Source organism: Phanerochaete carnosa (assembly GCF_000300595.1).
Source record: "Phanerochaete carnosa HHB-10118-sp unplaced genomic scaffold PHACAscaffold_1, whole genome shotgun sequence".
Classification (NCBI taxonomy): Eukaryota; Fungi; Basidiomycota; class Agaricomycetes; order Polyporales; family Phanerochaetaceae; genus Phanerochaete; species Phanerochaete carnosa.
The window spans coordinates 2,952,656-2,969,045 of record NW_006767628.1 but is presented as its reverse complement, the minus strand read 5'-3'; the positions used below and the strand labels follow the sequence as shown (position 1 = coordinate 2,969,045).

General features: G+C 53.5%; 8 protein-coding genes across 8 annotated transcripts; 2 read left to right on the top strand and 6 right to left on the bottom strand.

Annotated features, from left to right (window-relative positions):
* Nucleotides 1–321: 321 nt before the first annotated feature.
* PHACADRAFT_24215 (uncharacterized protein) lies at nt 322–723 on the bottom strand (the record flags this gene model as incomplete). The annotated part of the gene is made up of 1 exon (XM_007389521.1): nt 322–723. The coding sequence occupies one exon, from the start codon at nt 721–723 to the stop codon at nt 322–324; it is 402 nt and encodes a 133-aa protein (XP_007389583.1).
* A 512-nt stretch (nt 724–1,235) lies between these two features.
* Nucleotides 1,236–2,409, top strand: PHACADRAFT_204140 (uncharacterized protein; the record flags this gene model as incomplete). Its single annotated transcript, XM_007390368.1, has 2 exons — nt 1,236–1,436; nt 1,499–2,409. The coding sequence occupies 2 exons, from the start codon at nt 1,236–1,238 to the stop codon at nt 2,258–2,260; spliced, it is 963 nt and encodes a 320-aa protein (XP_007390430.1). The 3' UTR covers nt 2,261–2,409.
* A 194-nt stretch (nt 2,410–2,603) lies between these two features.
* On the bottom strand, nt 2,604–7,470 carry PHACADRAFT_247267 (uncharacterized protein). Its single transcript, XM_007390367.1, has 9 exons — nt 7,352–7,470; nt 6,581–7,270; nt 5,158–6,520; nt 3,963–4,073; nt 3,602–3,911; nt 3,353–3,549; nt 3,017–3,297; nt 2,887–2,964; nt 2,604–2,836 (listed from the first exon to the last, which is right to left on the bottom strand). The coding sequence occupies exons 1-9, from the start codon at nt 7,449–7,451 to the stop codon at nt 2,802–2,804; spliced, it is 3,165 nt and encodes a 1,054-aa protein (XP_007390429.1). The 5' UTR covers nt 7,452–7,470; the 3' UTR covers nt 2,604–2,801.
* A 388-nt stretch (nt 7,471–7,858) lies between these two features.
* Nucleotides 7,859–10,169, bottom strand: PHACADRAFT_204136 (uncharacterized protein). Its single transcript, XM_007390366.1, has 7 exons — nt 9,667–10,169; nt 9,407–9,609; nt 9,184–9,352; nt 8,608–9,123; nt 8,353–8,548; nt 8,195–8,298; nt 7,859–8,139 (listed from the first exon to the last, which is right to left on the bottom strand). Exons 1-7 carry the CDS (start codon nt 10,033–10,035, stop codon nt 8,116–8,118), a joined length of 1,581 nt encoding a protein of 526 aa, XP_007390428.1. The 5' UTR covers nt 10,036–10,169; the 3' UTR covers nt 7,859–8,115.
* A 43-nt stretch (nt 10,170–10,212) lies between these two features.
* Nucleotides 10,213–11,354, bottom strand: PHACADRAFT_247263 (uncharacterized protein). Its single transcript, XM_007390365.1, has one exon. The coding sequence runs from the start codon at nt 11,226–11,228 to the stop codon at nt 10,302–10,304; it is 927 nt and encodes a 308-aa protein (XP_007390427.1). The 5' UTR covers nt 11,229–11,354; the 3' UTR covers nt 10,213–10,301.
* Nucleotides 11,355–11,379: 25 nt separating this feature from the next.
* On the bottom strand, nt 11,380–11,876 carry PHACADRAFT_247262 (uncharacterized protein). Its single transcript, XM_007390364.1, has one exon. The coding sequence runs from the start codon at nt 11,869–11,871 to the stop codon at nt 11,413–11,415; it is 459 nt and encodes a 152-aa protein (XP_007390426.1). The 5' UTR covers nt 11,872–11,876; the 3' UTR covers nt 11,380–11,412.
* A 54-nt stretch (nt 11,877–11,930) lies between these two features.
* Nucleotides 11,931–13,433, top strand: PHACADRAFT_247259 (uncharacterized protein). The gene is made up of 9 exons (XM_007390363.1): nt 11,931–12,218; nt 12,277–12,299; nt 12,353–12,454; nt 12,504–12,551; nt 12,599–12,643; nt 12,694–12,738; nt 12,955–13,025; nt 13,087–13,152; nt 13,214–13,433. Exons 1-9 carry the CDS (start codon nt 12,041–12,043, stop codon nt 13,332–13,334), a joined length of 699 nt encoding a protein of 232 aa, XP_007390425.1. The 5' UTR covers nt 11,931–12,040; the 3' UTR covers nt 13,335–13,433.
* On the bottom strand, nt 13,413–16,094 carry PHACADRAFT_247258 (uncharacterized protein). Its single transcript, XM_007390362.1, has 3 exons — nt 15,126–16,094; nt 14,902–15,069; nt 13,413–14,844 (listed from the first exon to the last, which is right to left on the bottom strand). Exons 1-3 carry the CDS (start codon nt 15,929–15,931, stop codon nt 13,761–13,763), a joined length of 2,058 nt encoding a protein of 685 aa, XP_007390424.1. The 5' UTR covers nt 15,932–16,094; the 3' UTR covers nt 13,413–13,760.
* Nucleotides 16,095–16,390: the final 296 nt, after the last annotated feature.

The following is a 16,390-nucleotide window of genomic DNA, read 5'->3' as shown; positions in this document are numbered from 1 at the left end:
TCCGACGTGGCTTTCACTTTGGCTTTCGAAGCCGCCATCTGAGGCCGCCTGGCCGGAGCAGACCCATCGAGCACCTCGGCAATCGTTCCAAGGCCAGACTTTGCCATGCTTCTCGTACGTCTCTGCGGTGCCGGTTCTTCTGTTGCACCGTCATCTCTGTTGGGTGCACAAGACTGAGCTGCCCGCCCGTTTCGGGCGTGGCCGCTTTTTGAAACGGCGAGCTCAGGTTCCCGACAAGGACAGAGCCTGCAGGGTTCTGCCTACCACTCGAAAGCCATCCCACCCCGTTGTGAGACCACATTTGGTGGGCTATAGGAGCATTCACGGTGGATCGTATGCCTGAGTCGTTCCTGCGCCTGCAATACATAATGACTCCTTGGTGGACGAAGTGATTAAAGGCCTTGTCCCCCTGTATATAGACATATCACGCGCATTGTTGTTGTCGTCGACGAAGAGAGACACGAGAAGATCGTAGAGTGCACCGCGATCGAGCTCTCCGCGTGTTCCCGCAGCGGTTATAGCTGCGCTGGTGGCGGGGGTTTGGGGGGAGGAAGACGTGGCGTCTCTCGGTCTTAACTTTGCCCCGCGAGGCCACTCGAAAAAAAACTGAGGTCTGGTCAATGCGATTTGTGGAGGAAATGAAGGAGAATGAGAATTTGTATCCCACATATCAGGCAAGCACATGTCTCGTTTATTGTGTAACCCGACATGCTTACGCTTCATGTTGGCAGATGCGGTGTGGCGGCTCCACTGACGGGTTGGAGGGAACCTTCAAGTTCCCGTGTCAGCCTCACGACCGGACTCTGGCCCTTCTAATCGGCAAATACCATGTCTGAAGCTATTCACCCACCGGGCGAAGTGGCAAAGGCTACTTCGCGTACGTTGTGGGCAAGCAGCGCCTTGTCTTCCTCAAGCTGTCATGGAGACCAGACTCGACCGACATCGATCCCGAACACAAGAGCTACGAGTGGCTTCATGCATAGGACATGCAGAATATTCCTAGCATCATTGTCGGAGAGGACGTTTGCCACGTCCCAGATAGCAGAGGTCGGTTGGTCCCTTCGCACGCTAACCCAAGAATTCCTAGCGAGTGAATCAAAGCCGTTACCACGCCTTGCCTACCGTCTCGTCATTGAGACTCTGGGGATACCTCTTTCGGAATATAAAGACTCTTATGAGCTGGCGCAAGTTGTATTGGACGTTGTGGAAGGCAAGCAGGCCGGCCTTTTAACAATATGCCTCGTGCTGATCAGAAATTAACAGCTCACGAACAAGCCTGGGAGCGCGCAGAGATCCTTCATCGTGATATTAGCATCGGCAATATCATTATCGACATCGACTCGTTGGCCACCAAGCGTCCCAAGGGACTCTTATGCGACTGGGATTTGAGCAAGAGCAAGGATAGGATCGGCCGCACCACTCAGACTGTGCGATCGGTACGCTCCTCATTCCTCGTCAGATGCTGCAGCCTCGTCCCTTATGTAACGTTTGGATAAAGGGAACGTGGGCATTTATGTCCGGTCCGTCACTTGCTTATCCACTGAAGCCTCCGGAGGTGTCCGACGACCTAGAGTCAATCGTCAATCTCATGTATTGGAACGCCTTACGGTTTCACAAGCGCGACTTATCGGACTCGAAGTATTGGAACGCCGACGCGAAGGAAGTCGGATACAACGACCGGCTAGCGAGATTTGTGTGGAAATTCTTCCTTGATGACGAAAAGTATCAGTCTACCCAAGGTGCGCTCTGGATTGGCGGGGAGACCAAGTTCTACCGATACTCGAAGCCCAAGCTGCCTTTCAGGCTGGCAAAGAAAGACATGTTCAAGCTTCTTCTTGAAGATTTGCACCAGCTCTGCTACAAACATTATCGGTCCCTCGACGAGGATGAGTTGGAGAAATACCTTCCACCCGCGCAGACAGAGGAGCCAAGCCCTGAAGCGAGTCCAAGCCCTGAAGCGGGTCCACTTATGGAGAGACAGCTGATCAGGGTCACACGGAGCCCACCCCCCTCGGAACTCGTCTCCGATCCCCTTGCCAACCATGCACAGCTGAAGGTCGTTCTCTCTTCGTTCGTCGAGAACCGTCAGGGCTGGTCGGCCAACGACAAGACTCCCGACCAGTTTGAAAACCTTCCCGACATGATCGTGGTTCCTGACAAGCAAGAATCGTTCATGTTTGGCAAGAGGAAGACCCGGGAAGACGACGACACCCAGGAACAGCCCAACAAGATACGCCGTACACAGTGGAGCCGCTCCTAGTTCCATGGAAACGATGTACATGGTCTTCGCTTACTTCTTCATGACCCAATCCATACTCCTTTGCATCCTGTTTATTCTCTTTTCCTGACGCAGTGTTGCGACAACCGTCGTTTATACGTTTCGGCGCTCGTATGGTCATTTTAATGTCGCGTAACGTAAAAACTTGTAACGGTTATATTCATATGAGCTCAAGACGAACCAACGTACATGTCTCCTCGAGTACCATGCATTGCACGCATATCGCACTACACAGGAGTATCGACATCTATATACGACATACTATATGGAAGCGAGCGTAATGTATCTCCGGATGCGAGAGAAGCCTTAAGCGAGCAACAGGGGTGTACTCGGACGACAATGGAAACTACGAAGGAAGGAGAGGGATGTACAGTTACGAAATGAACGCGTGGATGCGAAGAACAAGGACGCCTGCAATATAGCATGGAGTGGATGCCCGTGGACGAGCCCGCGATCGACAGGATGGTAAGTATAAGATAAGAATAGACAATAAGCCCGGGAGAGAATATGGGAACGGGGTGTTTCATGCTTTGGAAGCAGGAATATGCAGGTTAATAGCTGTAAAGGGAGTGTCAGATACTGGGCACTACGTCTTCAGGGATGCATACCTCTGAACCACGTTAAAGCATCGGAGGTTGATGGCGCGTCGAAATACAAGATCGCTTTATTATCGACCAAGCGTAATGCTACAGAGATTTTGAGTGGCGAAGCGGAATGAGCGTGAAGCAAACTGCTTACCGTTCCCGTGGACAATACTCGCTGGCTGGGGAAGAGTTTGCATACGAAGGACTGCCCACAAGTCGACCTGCGAGTTGGGGTCCTGGCCTTCAGACGGGTCGCGACACAACACCAGCAAGTCGTTGCACAAGATGCCGATCAAAGACCGAGGTGTGAGCTCTGGTGACAAGCACTCGACTTGCACCGTGGATGCATCTCCCTTGGAGTCAATAACCTCGAAAGACACAGTAGCTTTCCTGACCACACGTGTCAGTTGCAAAGGGCCGTCCATAATTAGTCGTCTATGATCGCGGGCCGTTAGATATCGCCGATAAGATGCGCAAAGCCGACCCTCACCTGTGAGGCTGCACCAGAGGGCTCGGGAACTTGCCACGAATCTTTGCCTGCCACTGCACCAGCTTACGCCGGGACTCGGATTCGCGTTTGCCCTCGTTCATATTAGTCGCCAGGGATGATATCTCACTGAGGGCGCGATCGAGTGGGTCCTCGACATAATCATATATCGGAGGGCAACTTTTCAACAAATCCTCGAGCTGTGCGCAATTAAGATATTGACGTGACACTACATTATGCGAAAGGACTCACTAGAAGCCTGTACCGAGGGATGCGCTGAACTGGGAGTAGGAGATAACCTTCAAGATTCAGCTGAGAGTGACGAGGATTCATGCGGCAACGTTTGAGATACGCTTTAATGCGTTTCTTCTGACTGGACGACAGGGGAACAATGTTGTTAGGACCAGAGTCAGGTAAGGCACCTGGCGTAGTCACAGCCGACATCGTAATGCCAAGGCCGACCAGTTGTGCGGTGCTCGAAGATGGCGAAAGAGGGTTGGCTAGGGCGTTCGGCTTCTCAGAAACCCACGTTTTGATGCGATGCAGAGAATTATCGAAATTGCTGGGAGATATACGCTGAGAATAGACAACGAATACAAGCTGATGAACTTACTTGATATACGTGGAGTACATCCTCATAAAAGCCGCGTGCGAGACGAAAATATTAGCAACGGAGCGGGCAACTTCCAACGACAACGAGCCGTCCGCGTCGACCTCGGTAAGTCTCGGTCAGTCTCGACGTCGGTGTCGGATGCTCTCAGAATTTCTACAACTCCCCAAATCGACGTGCGGATATCTACGACAGGGGCCTTGTTGGAAGCGAGCGAAGGTAGGCTGTCACGACAGCCGAGCATCGAAGCCCTCAAGTCGCCGCCTATACCAACCATTCAGGAGGTTTCACCTGTCGACTCCTCTTTCAATGCGCCCATCTCACCACCACCTGCGTCGCCCAACATGCTGGGCATTCCTCAGTCCACTACCCGCGCCTCCAAGCGCCGAAGCTTCTTACCCATCGAAATGTCACCGATTCCCAGCCCTGCAGCGTCCAGTTTTGGCACCGAATCTTCCTGTGACGAGAACGACGACGACGCCAAGCTTGCTATAAGCCCTATCCAAACTGTCTCGCTGGAGTCGGGTCAACGCCGCGAAGAGGAGAAGGCACGAGAAGCACGTACACGTGCTCTGCGTTCCGTTATGGCGTATCTACGTGACATGCACGACCTAGGGCTGACCCAGTTCAACACCATGAGCATGTATGGAGGTTCGCTGGAAGCTCCTGGGATGAGATCACGAAGGCCCACGGTTGTCGACAACAGCCGGCTTCCCTCCGAAACCTCGATCGCGTCTATATCATCCATCGGAGGCGCATCGCAACTTCGCTCTCCTGAGTCGAGGAACGCGCTCAGATGCGGTAACTCAGCGCAGACGAACAGTGTGGCCACGACCGATAGCAGCGGTTCTGGGGGTGGGGAAGAGCGCAAATTTAAAGACGACAAGGGGAAGCGTGCGAGGATTGTGAGGGAGATTGTAGAGTATGTCCAGCGCTTGCTTTTCTCTGTATACTGCTGATGTTCCCAACAGGACCGAGAGGACGTACGTCAAGGGCCTGCAGGAGCTCGTCGACATCTACGTTAAGCCAGCTGCTATGCCAGTTACTTCGCTGAGCGGCGTTGGCCAGAACACTGTTCCTGCTGCGGAGCGCAAGATTGTATTTGGCGGCCTGGAAGCACTGTTCTCCTTCCACAGAGAGAGTTTTCTGCCTGCCTTGGAAAAGGCCACTGCGCCAATCATGAAATCGTCCGCAGAACATAGCAGATGGTCTTGACGTTGATGGCTGCCGAGGACGGACGTTCGCTGAAGAGGATCGGGGCACCGGAGGCGTCTCGCTCCGCATTTTGCCCATGGACATCTTCTTCAAGAAGCCCCATCGAGTCGACTTCGTCTCCTCCTTCCCCCGAGCGGCTGATTCGTCGTTGTAACGGCTGTCTCGCTTGGAGAGATGCGAGCCCATGGTAGGTTGCGCACCAGGCGCGACGTCTACGGGCAAGGGGGGCAGAACCTTGGCGCCTGGTTCGCCCTTCTCTGCGGGCTCGCCATCCCAGACCGTAGGATCTATGGCAGGTCTCTTGCGCGTACCTTCAGGCGACAATGCAGAAGACACGCCTAGACTGGCAAACCGCTTCGGCTGCTCTTGACCATCATGCGAAGACATCGTGGTCAGAAGATTAGAACTCGAGGCGGACGGAGTGTAATGCAACACTGCCGGACGCTGAGGAGACGTTGATCCTGAGGCCGGAAGTCCCTTAGACGAACCCCCGGGACCATGACGCAACTCCCCTGCGCTTTTCATCTTTCGTAACTCGCGTTCCCCATTCTCCTTGCTAGAGGACCCGGGCGCGCCAGTCTGTGGACCAACTACGGACTTGCTCGGAGCACGATACTTATCAAAGTACGCTCTGTTGGGGGTCGTACGAGTGCGGGACAAGGACAGAGAGACCTGTGCGTTCTGAGATCCAATTGTGGGGGACGTTACAGACCTGGCGATGAGAGGCGCGCGAGTTGGCATGATGGTGTCTTCCTCTTCGTTGACAGCCTGCATGAGGTTCTTCTCTTGTTGAGAGGACTCAGCTGCATCATCAGCATCCTCCGATGCTGAGCTTTGTATGGTAGCGATGCTGGGGGATACAGGGAAAATCGGAGTCGACGGAGGATAAAGCGGAGACATAGGAACTTTGGCCAACAATGGCTCGACCAGAGCCTTCCAAGGACCCTGAAACGGGTTACCTTCGACGAGCAAAGTTTCGAGCACCGGCAAGAGACATAGCCAGCTGGGCAGCGAGTTCATCTTGTTGCGGCGGATGCTGAGGGTATGCAGCTTCTCTAAAGAACTCAAGGCTGCAGGCAGGGTGCTAATCCCAGTCGAATCGGCTATGAGGACCTGGAGAGACGTGAGCCCAGCCAGGAAGACTGGAAGCGCACGGAGAGGATTGGATGCGATATTCAGTTCCTCCAGGCATACACACGCCTGGAGGACTGGCGGAAGGGCGACCAGGAAGTTAGCCGAGATATCCAATGCAAGTAGCGTGGTCGAGATTGGAGGAATGACATTTGCCAGGAACGCAGGGACAGCGTTCGGCGTGCTTGACGATCCTATCAACAGGTGCGTTGTGCCTGCGAAAGTGATGACAATGAGCGATGTCTTTCTCCTATGAACGGAAGCGATCGAATTACCTAGTTTTACCTGTAGCTGCACTATTGGGCCCTCCCCTCCTCGTACAATGATACCTCGGCCTTCCTCTGCGACCATCATGGCGCTGGTGACCTCTCCCTCCATGTCCTCTGGCGTATCCTCCTCATCGATCATGCCGTCGTCGTCGGTTTCATCGTCCGTTGTCAGTCCCATTTCATCCCTCTCGTCCACCGATACCCATCCCTGGTCGAAGCTAGGTTCTTGCCGTAGTGCCGGACTCCCCAGCTCGGAAGCGACCTCGCCCCTGCCGCCTACAGAAGATGACCTGGAGCGTACACCCTGTGAGTACCTGTCTGACCAGCGACTCTCCTCTGCGTAAGGAGTGCGTATCCGCTGCGACGAGGAAGATGTCGACTCGCGCGCGAGGATCTTGGCGACGTCGTCCGTCGAGATTCCCATACTCGTATTAGAATCATCAAGCCCTAGCGCCACATGGACATGACCATAGTCGCCAGACCGGGCTGAGCTTGTATATGCTGATGACCGCGTGGACCCAGATGAGGAGTCCGCAGAGGATAGGGTAGGCGTAGAGATGCCGTGGTTCCAGCGCGGGGGTCGAAATGGATAAGGATCAGGATATTGTGAAGGGTCTGGAAGGGACGGTGGCTTCGGAGACATGGTTGAAAACTGGGCATTGCTGGGCTCTGAAATGAATGAATCATCTTCAGAGGCTTCTCGCGAAGGCAGATGTGAGGCAGGCGGGGCGGCAGTCAGAGACCGCAACGCGGAGGGAGACTCGACGATGTACGCACTCGAGGGCAAGATTGGTGCTTCATGGGATTCATCAGAGAAGTGCCAGTCGTGTGCGGCAAGCAAGTTAGCCGGGATGGGGAGCTCAGGTCGAGAGGGCATGGCGTTGAGCTGAAGCACGAGGAGGAGAGTGGTGGGACGAAGGAATACTCCGAGCCTAAATTATGTTGGATGCGATGTCAATGCCAGCATAAACGACAGACAGAAAAGATGAGCAAGGCAAGGAGAGGCGGCGGAGACAGCGAAGGGAATGAAAGCAGCGAGGACAAGTCACGGTGCAAGGCACAGAGCGGGCAGGCGCACGACACCCGGAATTTCATCAGCCGCGGTAATTTAGGTGCGGAAACCCTCACGAAAGCTAACTTCCACAAGTCCTCCTAATTTTTCTCACTCCCGCTCGCTATGTTGGAGATTTCTCTCTCTCTCCGTGGGTGCTATCTCTTCGGTCAAAAAGTCACGCAGATATCACCCCTGCCAACGCCAACGCCCGCCTGTCTGCTGCACAGGTATCCTGATGGCGGGCTTGTGGTGGATGTAACATGATCAGTAAAACATTCATTTCTCTCCTGATTGCTACCATGTTGCCACATGTACGGCTGCTTTTATAAACGGGGAGCGAAGCTGCGCACTGTCAGCATTGTCTCGGCTTGCCCAGTCTGCCTCGCCAATGCTCCCTTGATTATCCAGGGTGATGACTGGAACCAGGCGGGATCGTCGCTGGCAACCTAGGTTCAACTCACATATACGCTGTCTGGCCTACGGTCCTTTACGATCTTGCTTCGTAGTACGCCTGTGAGCACAGATCAGACCGAGACGGGCCACAGAGCTAAAGCTGAATTCCCTACCTCAAAGAAATTGCGCCTCTGTGTAAGGGGGACACCCCTACAACTGGTCAGATCCAATCGTTGCAGCATAGTGCAACCATCGAGGATGTCATAGAGACCTTCGCCTATGTTTCAAGTATTCATGATGCAATTTCCAGTGAGCACGCCTCCTTTCTTACTGGTAATCTTTGCTCCTCCAACTTCCAAAGTTTCCAGCGACCTGCACGTAGAGATGTATGGGGCGGCGGAATCATCGACATCAGTGTTGTTCAATTTGAAGACTCGCAGGGGTGATTCCGGTAGATTGAGATCATCGGCCAAGAGCCCTTCAAGATTGGATGAACGGAGGGATGTCACTCCTGACAAGTTGAGAACCTAAGCCTCCGTCAGTAATCTCATTTAGCATTCCTGTGGAAAACGACATCGCTACACACCTCGCAGTTCCTGCCCACGTGACGTACGAAGTCAGTCAACGACGAGCCAGTGACAGTGCCGAGTTTCGTATTACCGGCTAGGTTGACGCTTTTCAGGTGTTTGCACCCCGCGAGGATGCCACTCAGCTTCTTGAGCGTGTCATCAGTCATTGTCATGGCAGAAGTATTTGCAACGGCGATTGATGATCCACCTGTTCGCCCAAGTGCGCCGAGCGAGAGCGTCCTCAGTTCAGTCATACCGTCAACGGCCTTAAGTAAATCGGCGCTAGCAATAGCAGTTGACGTCAAGGACAACTTCTCGAGTGTAGTAGACTTTAATAGAGTAGCTGGACGTCGGATCCCAGTGAATGATACATCCAAGCGGCGTAGCTGGGGACATATCTCGAGAAACGTGTTAAATACTTGATCCGTTATGGGGTTCAGCTTCAGCTTGAGAGAGCGAAGACCGAGAGGTTCGAAGTTAGAAGCACTTTTAACACCGAGGGCATTCCACAGTTTGGCGACACCGGCCTCTGTCTACCAAACATATCAGCAGCCAGACCTACACACGCATCACAGACAGTTCGGGAGACTGACCCAGCTGGAAATGCCCGCAACCTTCATGGTCTTGAGGGACTTACATGCCTGCAGGACTGGAGCAACATGTGCAGGCTGCACAGACGTGTAGTTAACGTTAAGTGTCAACAAGGCAGGACAAGATATGCCGGCCGCTTCGACGGTCTTCGCACCGACCTTAGTGCATCCCCTGAAAGCACATCAAGTATGAGTGTCCACCTTCTCGGCCTAGGTCCTAGCATACCCAAGGTCCAATATACGGAGGGCAGGAAGCCTCTCAACTACTATGGCAAAGGTCGCGTCCTGTATCTTACCAAGATCTCGGAGGTGAAGTTCCTGAAGGTGCTCTCTGACCGCCGTACGCCTCGTGATAGCGGCCACTGTGTTCTTGCTCACGTCTGGCATATTCTCGCCATCGAGAGTTATAGACGGTCCGCGTAAAAGGTACTGTATAATGTTCTACCCTGTGAGGTCAGAAGGAAGGGACAAATGTGCTGTACTTACCGCTGCAATGAAATCATTGCTCGGATAGACTCCATGATCTTTCAAAATTGTGAAGATTCGCGAAATATAAGTGTCTGGGACTGCTGAAAGCCACGCTTTGAGTTCCTCTGTGGAGGCTTCGTCCGACGAGAGTCTCCGGAAGCCCTGTGCGAAAGCGCGCATGCAGAACGTTGTTAGTGGAGGTATTCCGGTCGCAGAAACTGGCAGAGCGCGTATAGACCATGAGGTAGACGAGGGCGGGGTTGTTTGGTTATGTGCTGTGGGTATGTTCTCATCCTCGTTTTTGGGATCCCCTCCAAACCTCTGGCTCCGGCTCCGGTTCCCAGCGGATCCACTTGACTTGAACTGCCTCGAACGTGAGGAAGACATCTAGCAAAGTATCATGATCAGCGATCACAGTGTGAGGAGAGTAGAGATCATACAAAAGCTACTTAATGAGGCTTGAAGCTGAAGCTGAAGCTAGCTTGGGCTGTGAGCCTAGCGATATTCGTGGAGGAGTTCCGAACGCCGATGCGATTCACATAGTACAGTACTTAGCTCTATTTGGCCACCGCGTCACTCGCGCTCAGCCACGCTTTGGAGTCATCCACACCCATATAGAATATCTTCCCGATGCCCAGTAACATTACGACAAACTAAGAAACAGAGTCACAGAGAAAAATGCCTGCGAGAACGAATGGTAGAAGTCCGACCGTCATCAAATTGAGTATTTTGTGCATATATAATGGTAGACCCTGGACGTCCCACCTTAAAGGAATGCTAGACGGAGGGATTACTCTAAGTCTTCTGGTTATGCTAACATACGGCGCCGTATACGCTAGAACAATCGAAATGAAGGCCCGCCTAGCTCCTAAGCCAAGTGATCTCGGGTACCTGTCCCATGGACTTGTAGTATCTGGGGAAGAGACGGATGGGTAGACAAGGATGAGCATTCCTGCCGAAAATATGAGTAGAAATAGTAGAATGAGAAGCAACAGCAGAAATGCACTCCGCGCTTCCAAAGGAGATGCAAGCGTGGCGATAAAGACCGTTGAGTCCGCAAGCGAGAGTGACAGCAAGACTAAGGTGAGGAGCAGGGCTGGGAGGAATAACGCCAGTACGGGTAAGTATATGTTGGAGACCCCGTTCCAAATAAGCAGAGACAGTGGCAATACTTGCTGGAACGGAAGAAGGTAAAACGGGCTCGGCGGATAAGGGAGATGAAGCTGCAGGATGTGGAGAGACAGTGCCACGAGGAGAGCATTGTAGCCCATGTCGTTAGGATGAGGCGTGAAAGGCAAGCTGGACAGGAATGCGAGGGCTACAATGAAGTAAGGGACTTGCATCAACGACCGCCGTTGCAAGACTCTGGCAAGGCAGTAAACCACAATGGACACGGTGCATACAACGTCGAGGCCAGAAATAGTTTCTGCTGCAGCGCAAGAGGGATCTAAGGCATAGCGAGCTAGTATGCCCAGGTATGCAATAAGGCCTAGCAAGTCGAGCAAGTGCAACCATCTGAGCAGAATGTAGCTGAGAATGGGTGGAGACAGCTTTATCTGCCAATGCTTACCGAGGCGCATATATTGACCTTGCCAGTTGACCCCACGTACTAATAGCCGGGAGGCTTCCCCTGATATTGCACCGCCAGGTGTGCAGCAGACTAAGTTCGACAACGCGATGACATAGCATTTCGGGAGGGAAACACTCATAGAAGTCGACGACTATCACAGAAAGTCAGCCAGCGTACAACATGGCGAGTCCAAGTCACGGCAACGTACGTCGAATCGACTCTGCAGAACCATCCGACAGTTGATGAGCCTTCCACAAAACTTGTTCCACCTCTTTGCAACTCCGTGGGACATTCAGAAAGGTGTTCCAAGTCGCGACTATTCGCGACTCGAGCTCAGCCATGCTCGCAGCACGCTTAGTTTCTTCAGACCACTGTTCCCAAACATCTTCGAGGGAATGGCGCAGGTCTCTCAGCATGTGCTTGTAGGCCAGCAGCACCAGAAGCTCAAAGGCAGCGCAGTCTGCCCCTGCCGATATCGATAGGCCCTCCGGATACCAGCTGCCGTTCAAAGGTAGTCCTTGGGTATAAAATCGATCGACATAGGGGAGTATACGAAGTGAGTCAATGCGGTTTGACAACGAACTCTGGCGGTTTCGAGTGCGTGAACTCAAGAGAGGGGTGGTCTCCGTCTGTTCCGCTGCCGACGCGTTCATGGTCGGGGACAGGCAGCGCAGACGCCGGTCGCTTGACGTCGCACACTCACCTACATTCTACTAGATCCTATCACGCATATCGGCCCCTCCTCAACCGACAGATTATATTCACGTCCAGACTCTGATAGTTTAGCTTCAGAAATCTGAGTACTTTCTACGCCGAGGAGAAATGAGCGCGTCCGCCGCGACACCGCTTCTTAACCAGATTGAACCTGACGATGCCGGAGAGTCTGTGCCGTCAGGGAATATCGCGTCTGCAAAGCTTGCACCTCCCAAGACACCCGTGGTATTGACTCCAGGTTCAAGACCAGATCCATCCGCGGCGTCGTCTAGTGATGCGGAAGCAGGTAAGTGACCGTGATTTCTGAGCGTAGCATGGTCATCTTATGTAGGTACTTGCTGCAGGCATTGCAGGCATATTTCGCCAGGTGAGCGCAGCGTCCCCACATAGTGCCTAAAGTGCTGAGAACACCTCCTCTAGTCCGCTCACCCAGTATCACTTTTCTTCCTCTACTTCTTCCGCACCGCTGCAATCGTGGTCTACCTCCTCTGTGGATTCTTCACCAGCAACTATGTGCTCTCCGTCAGTTGGCGCATTTACGCTTACTGTCTTCAGCCTGACGCGCATTTAGACCGTGATCGTGGTCGTGTTACTCGCAATGGACTTCTGGAATTGTCGAGTCAGTGCTAGTCGAGCACGACGTCATTCATAGCTGACGCCTCTTAGAACGTCTCCGGAAGGACGTTGGTCGGTTTGCGATATTGGAACCAGGTATCTTGCTTGCTCGTTAATTTCTCGCATAATGCGCTCAACAGTATTAGGTGGACGAAGACGGTGAAAGTTACTGGGTATTCGAGAGCCGAGATGTGAGTCCCATCTGGTGTCCCGCCCATTGCAAAACTAACTGTTAATAATATGTAGCCATCTCGCCCAGCCAATCCCGTGGATTCGAAGTGCGTTCAACTGTTCCTCTCTTGCAGCTGCATCAGTTGAATTGACCATATACGTCGCTATTAGGATGTTTTGGGTGAGGTCTGGCACACCCGCTTACCTCGCCTGTATCTGATCATGCTGCACCGCAGATCGCACTGTACACGTTCCCAGCCCTGTGGCTAGCATTGCTTATCGTTTCGATACTGAAACTTAGTGCATCGTACGTACCACGCTATATGATTAGTGGACAATTACCTCACGCTCAGGCGGGACTCTTTCAGCTTTATCCCGATAGTAATGCTAGCCCTCGTATTCAATGTCTCGAATGCCGTAGGCTTCACGTATGCGTAGGTTCTCGTCCTTTGGTCAGCCCAAAAATTTGGATATACTGACCGCGGCTTTTGACAGTGACCGAGATGCAAAGCAGAAATGGGCGAACCAACTCTCTTCGGGATGGAGCATTGGTGGTCTGGGTGGTCAGGTTCTTGCTGGCATGGTCAAAAACAGCGTAGGGAAGGTTTTCAGATAACCATGGGGGTTTGAGATACTGCCCCACTCTAATACCAGCACCTCATTTATGCTCTCTGATCGCACATGAGGGGCAATTATTTGAGACATGCTTTATCTGAGCACATAACCGGTCTACAGCATGGCGTGAAATAAAGAACATAGACACGAAATCGAACAGACAGCGCAGGGATAATATACAGCGAAACACATTGCTAAAACAACTCAAGTCCGTTGAAGAATGCATATGTTGAAAATGCAAGCAGTGAGAATGCGAAGTGTCTGTTTGAGGTGCTTTGTTATACATAAAGTCGGTGCCGACGATATATAGAAAAAATAGAGACCTTCGAAAAGAAGAGTGTCAAGTATACGAGGTCAACACGATACTGGCGTGTACCATGTTTCGCAAGAGAGATGTATGCACGACGTCTCGGGAGAACGGATTAACTTAGCTCAGACCAACCCACCCGCGCGCGTCAACGCGGGAGCAGGCAGTCGTCGGCGTGGCGAGAGAACCGACACCGATGAAAGATCGACGGTTGCCTTCGGCCTTGAAGTCTGCGACACGAGGTGTAGGTACGGGAGACTTGCATAGCGACGAGCTCGGCATGAGCATCATCGTGGAAGGCGTCTGCGCGGACCGACTCGGCGAGGGCGGGAATACGAACAGGGTCTGAGCGGGTGTCGCAGATGAGGGCATGTGTGAACGAGATTTCCGGATAGCAGTCTTGTTAGCATTGTGCGATGCGGAATACGGCTCCGACTTGCGGGTCTCTGGGCGAGGGCGCGAGGTGAGACGCGCGTCAGGTAAGGGTGTTGTTGGCGAGGGCGGTACGGGCGAAAGCAGTCCAAACAGAGGCGGGGGACGCTTCCTAGGCTTAGCTTTTCCGTGAGGTTTCGGTAGCTGGAAAGATGTGCCGGTTGCGGTGGCTGGTACGGAGGGAAGATTGAAAGATGTTTTGTGCGCGGGAGCTGAGGGGGGCACATGAGTTGAGACTCGGGGGTAAGCTTTGGGGGTACCTGACAGTACGTCGGTAGCATCAGGGGAATCAGCCTCCCCGAATGTATGGGTAGACGAGGCCTCATCCTCTGTGGGCTCAGCACTTGAGCAACTGGTTTCAATAAAGCCACCTCCAGTTCCAAGCAACTCTCGCTCTTCGTCCTCCTCGACGAGCTGTTCGCTAAGGACGCTGCCCGTGGTGGCGACACTTGTAATGGAGGCCGCCCGAGTACGACCACTGCCGTATTTGCTCCTCCAGGCATGACCCATGCCGATACCAGCGGAGGAGCCTGTCGAGGAAGCCGAAGATTTGCGGGAGATTCTGCGATGCTCCATCGCTTGATCAAGAGCTCGCGCCTCACGCATGACCTCCATATTTTCGCGGTCGGCACCCTCGGTATCAGTGTCGTCAGCCATCTGGCGACGCCGCGCCCATTCTTGCTCCGCCTCAAGAGAGGACTGCTCCGATGGGGCGGGTGAGCCAGTGGTAGACTTCAAAGTTCGCTCATAGTCAAGCAACTGGTAGATCAGACTGGGCGAAGGAAGTCAGATGAAACATACCCCGGGTAATCGGAAGAGATTTACTTACGACATATTGGGTCCGACCCATTTGCTCTTCTCCTTCACAAAAGAATAGGCATCATGCATAGTCTTCAGTGACCACACCTCTGGAGGTACCATCGGGGAACATTGTGCCGCCGCTCGCATCACCAAAGCGATTATCAGCGTTGCCGATCGTGAAACACCGCACTGACAACTAAGACAAACTGCGATTCAGACGGCGTCACAGCGCGGATCTCCGGAAACACATACTGGATTAGAACGCCATCTCCTCGTTTCAGGGCCTGGTCGACGAAAACCATTGCGGAAGGAAAACCTTCAGTCACAAGGTCTGACTGTCCGTGAGACCAGGGCAGCTGCAGGTAGTGCATGCCTGGGCGGCCACTTGGGACATGAGGAGGGTGATAAACAGGCCCGGACTGGAGGGACGAATGCTTGAGGTCAGAGTGCGATGTTACAGAGCGCAGCGTATGCGATGGGATGCCTTCGATGGGGCAGGTGACTTCCTTTGCGACATTGAGTATCGACTTGATTCCTCTAGCCATGAGACCCCTCCAATCCCGGGCATTGTCCTCGTTCCCAAGCCAAACGCCGGGGAGAATGTGTATTGGTCCGTCCAAATAGGGGACAGAGCCTGGGTCATCGCCTTCAACATCCTCGTCCTTGCGATGGAGGAGCGTCGATGTACTGGCGTTCGGTAGGGAGATGACCGACGGTCTGCGGCGATGTGGGAGGGGACCGTCGGCTATGCGTTTGGAGGGTTCGGAGACGAGTGGGCTCTGGAGCGAGGCAGTTGAAGACTGTGCGGAGGGTAGTGTGAGCGAGAGCTTCTTCATGTTTCTGGAACGGGGTCTGCTAGGAGGAGGCCAGCAGAAGGAGTCTGCGTCTGAGGTCGCTGAGGAGAGTGCAGAAGCGCAGGTCGAAGTCTCTGGGGACACGAGGGTAACGTTGGGTACATGAGAAGGCGTGTCGATCCGGAGCGGCGTGGCAGGGCCCTTTCTCCTCGAGGAGAAAGACGAGAGAAATGCGGACTGCGGGCGAGGAGTTGCTGTATCCATCTTTTAGGGTTCGAGGAGGACACGCCGGCGTGTACGATATCGAACAGGTGGTGCAAACGGGCGAAAAAATGAAGGAGAGACAGGGAAAAGAGAGGGCGAAATAATAAAGCCCCGAATAACGAAGAACGGGCAGGACAAGCCAGGGAGAACGGGCACCGCAGTCGTGGTCGGTCGTGACGAGAAACAAACTGGATTCCTGGGCGGTTCGTCGGACGTCTTCCCTGGACCAACTTTGTCCCTGTTTGGGCAACCGCACCCGACCCGGCTTCATATGCACTCAGACGCACTCTCCCCAGCACTGACTCAGCCTCGGGCAGCATGCTCTCCAGGCGTGGTTAAACACGATGTTGTCCTACTCGATTCCCACTTATCCGCTCAGCTCAGCCAGGCGGGACCCTTCTCCAGCAGCCCGTCGCCTTCCGACTTCGTCTAGACGCTACGGAGACGGGCCCGCGCAAA

Coding starts and splice junctions, on each gene's coding strand:
- PHACADRAFT_247267 (XM_007390367.1), bottom strand. CDS start 7,451: ATGCCCTCTCGACCTGAGCTCCCCATCCCGGCTAACTTGCTTGCCGCA. Junction 3,912..3,962: donor ATGTACTCCACGTATATCAA/GTAAGTTCATCA, acceptor TATATCTCCCAG/CAATTTCGATAATTCTCTGC. Junction 2,837..2,886: donor TGCTTTAACGTGGTTCAGAG/GTATGCATCCCT, acceptor CTCCCTTTACAG/CTATTAACCTGCATATTCCT.
- PHACADRAFT_204136 (XM_007390366.1), bottom strand. CDS start 10,035: ATGTCTTCCTCACGTTCGAGGCAGTTCAAGTCAAGTGGATCCGCTGGG. Junction 9,124..9,183: donor TTGCGGGCATTTCCAGCTGG/GTCAGTCTCCCG, acceptor TATGTTTGGTAG/ACAGAGGCCGGTGTCGCCAA. Junction 8,140..8,194: donor AGAGGCGCAATTTCTTTGAG/GTAGGGAATTCA, acceptor CTGTGCTCACAG/GCGTACTACGAAGCAAGATC.
- PHACADRAFT_247263 (XM_007390365.1), bottom strand. CDS start 11,228: ATGCGCCTCGGTAAGCATTGGCAGATAAAGCTGTCTCCACCCATTCTC.
- PHACADRAFT_247262 (XM_007390364.1), bottom strand. CDS start 11,871: ATGAACGCGTCGGCAGCGGAACAGACGGAGACCACCCCTCTCTTGAGT.
- PHACADRAFT_247259 (XM_007390363.1), top strand. CDS start 12,041: ATGAGCGCGTCCGCCGCGACACCGCTTCTTAACCAGATTGAACCTGAC. Junction 12,552..12,598: donor TGGACTTCTGGAATTGTCGA/GTCAGTGCTAGT, acceptor GACGCCTCTTAG/AACGTCTCCGGAAGGACGTT. Junction 12,644..12,693: donor GTTTGCGATATTGGAACCAG/GTATCTTGCTTG, acceptor CAACAGTATTAG/GTGGACGAAGACGGTGAAAG.
- PHACADRAFT_247258 (XM_007390362.1), bottom strand. CDS start 15,931: ATGGATACAGCAACTCCTCGCCCGCAGTCCGCATTTCTCTCGTCTTTC. Junction 15,070..15,125: donor GGAGATGGCGTTCTAATCCA/GTATGTGTTTCC, acceptor AGTTTGTCTTAG/TTGTCAGTGCGGTGTTTCAC. Junction 14,845..14,901: donor TGGGTCGGACCCAATATGTC/GTAAGTAAATCT, acceptor TCCTTCGCCCAG/TCTGATCTACCAGTTGCTTG.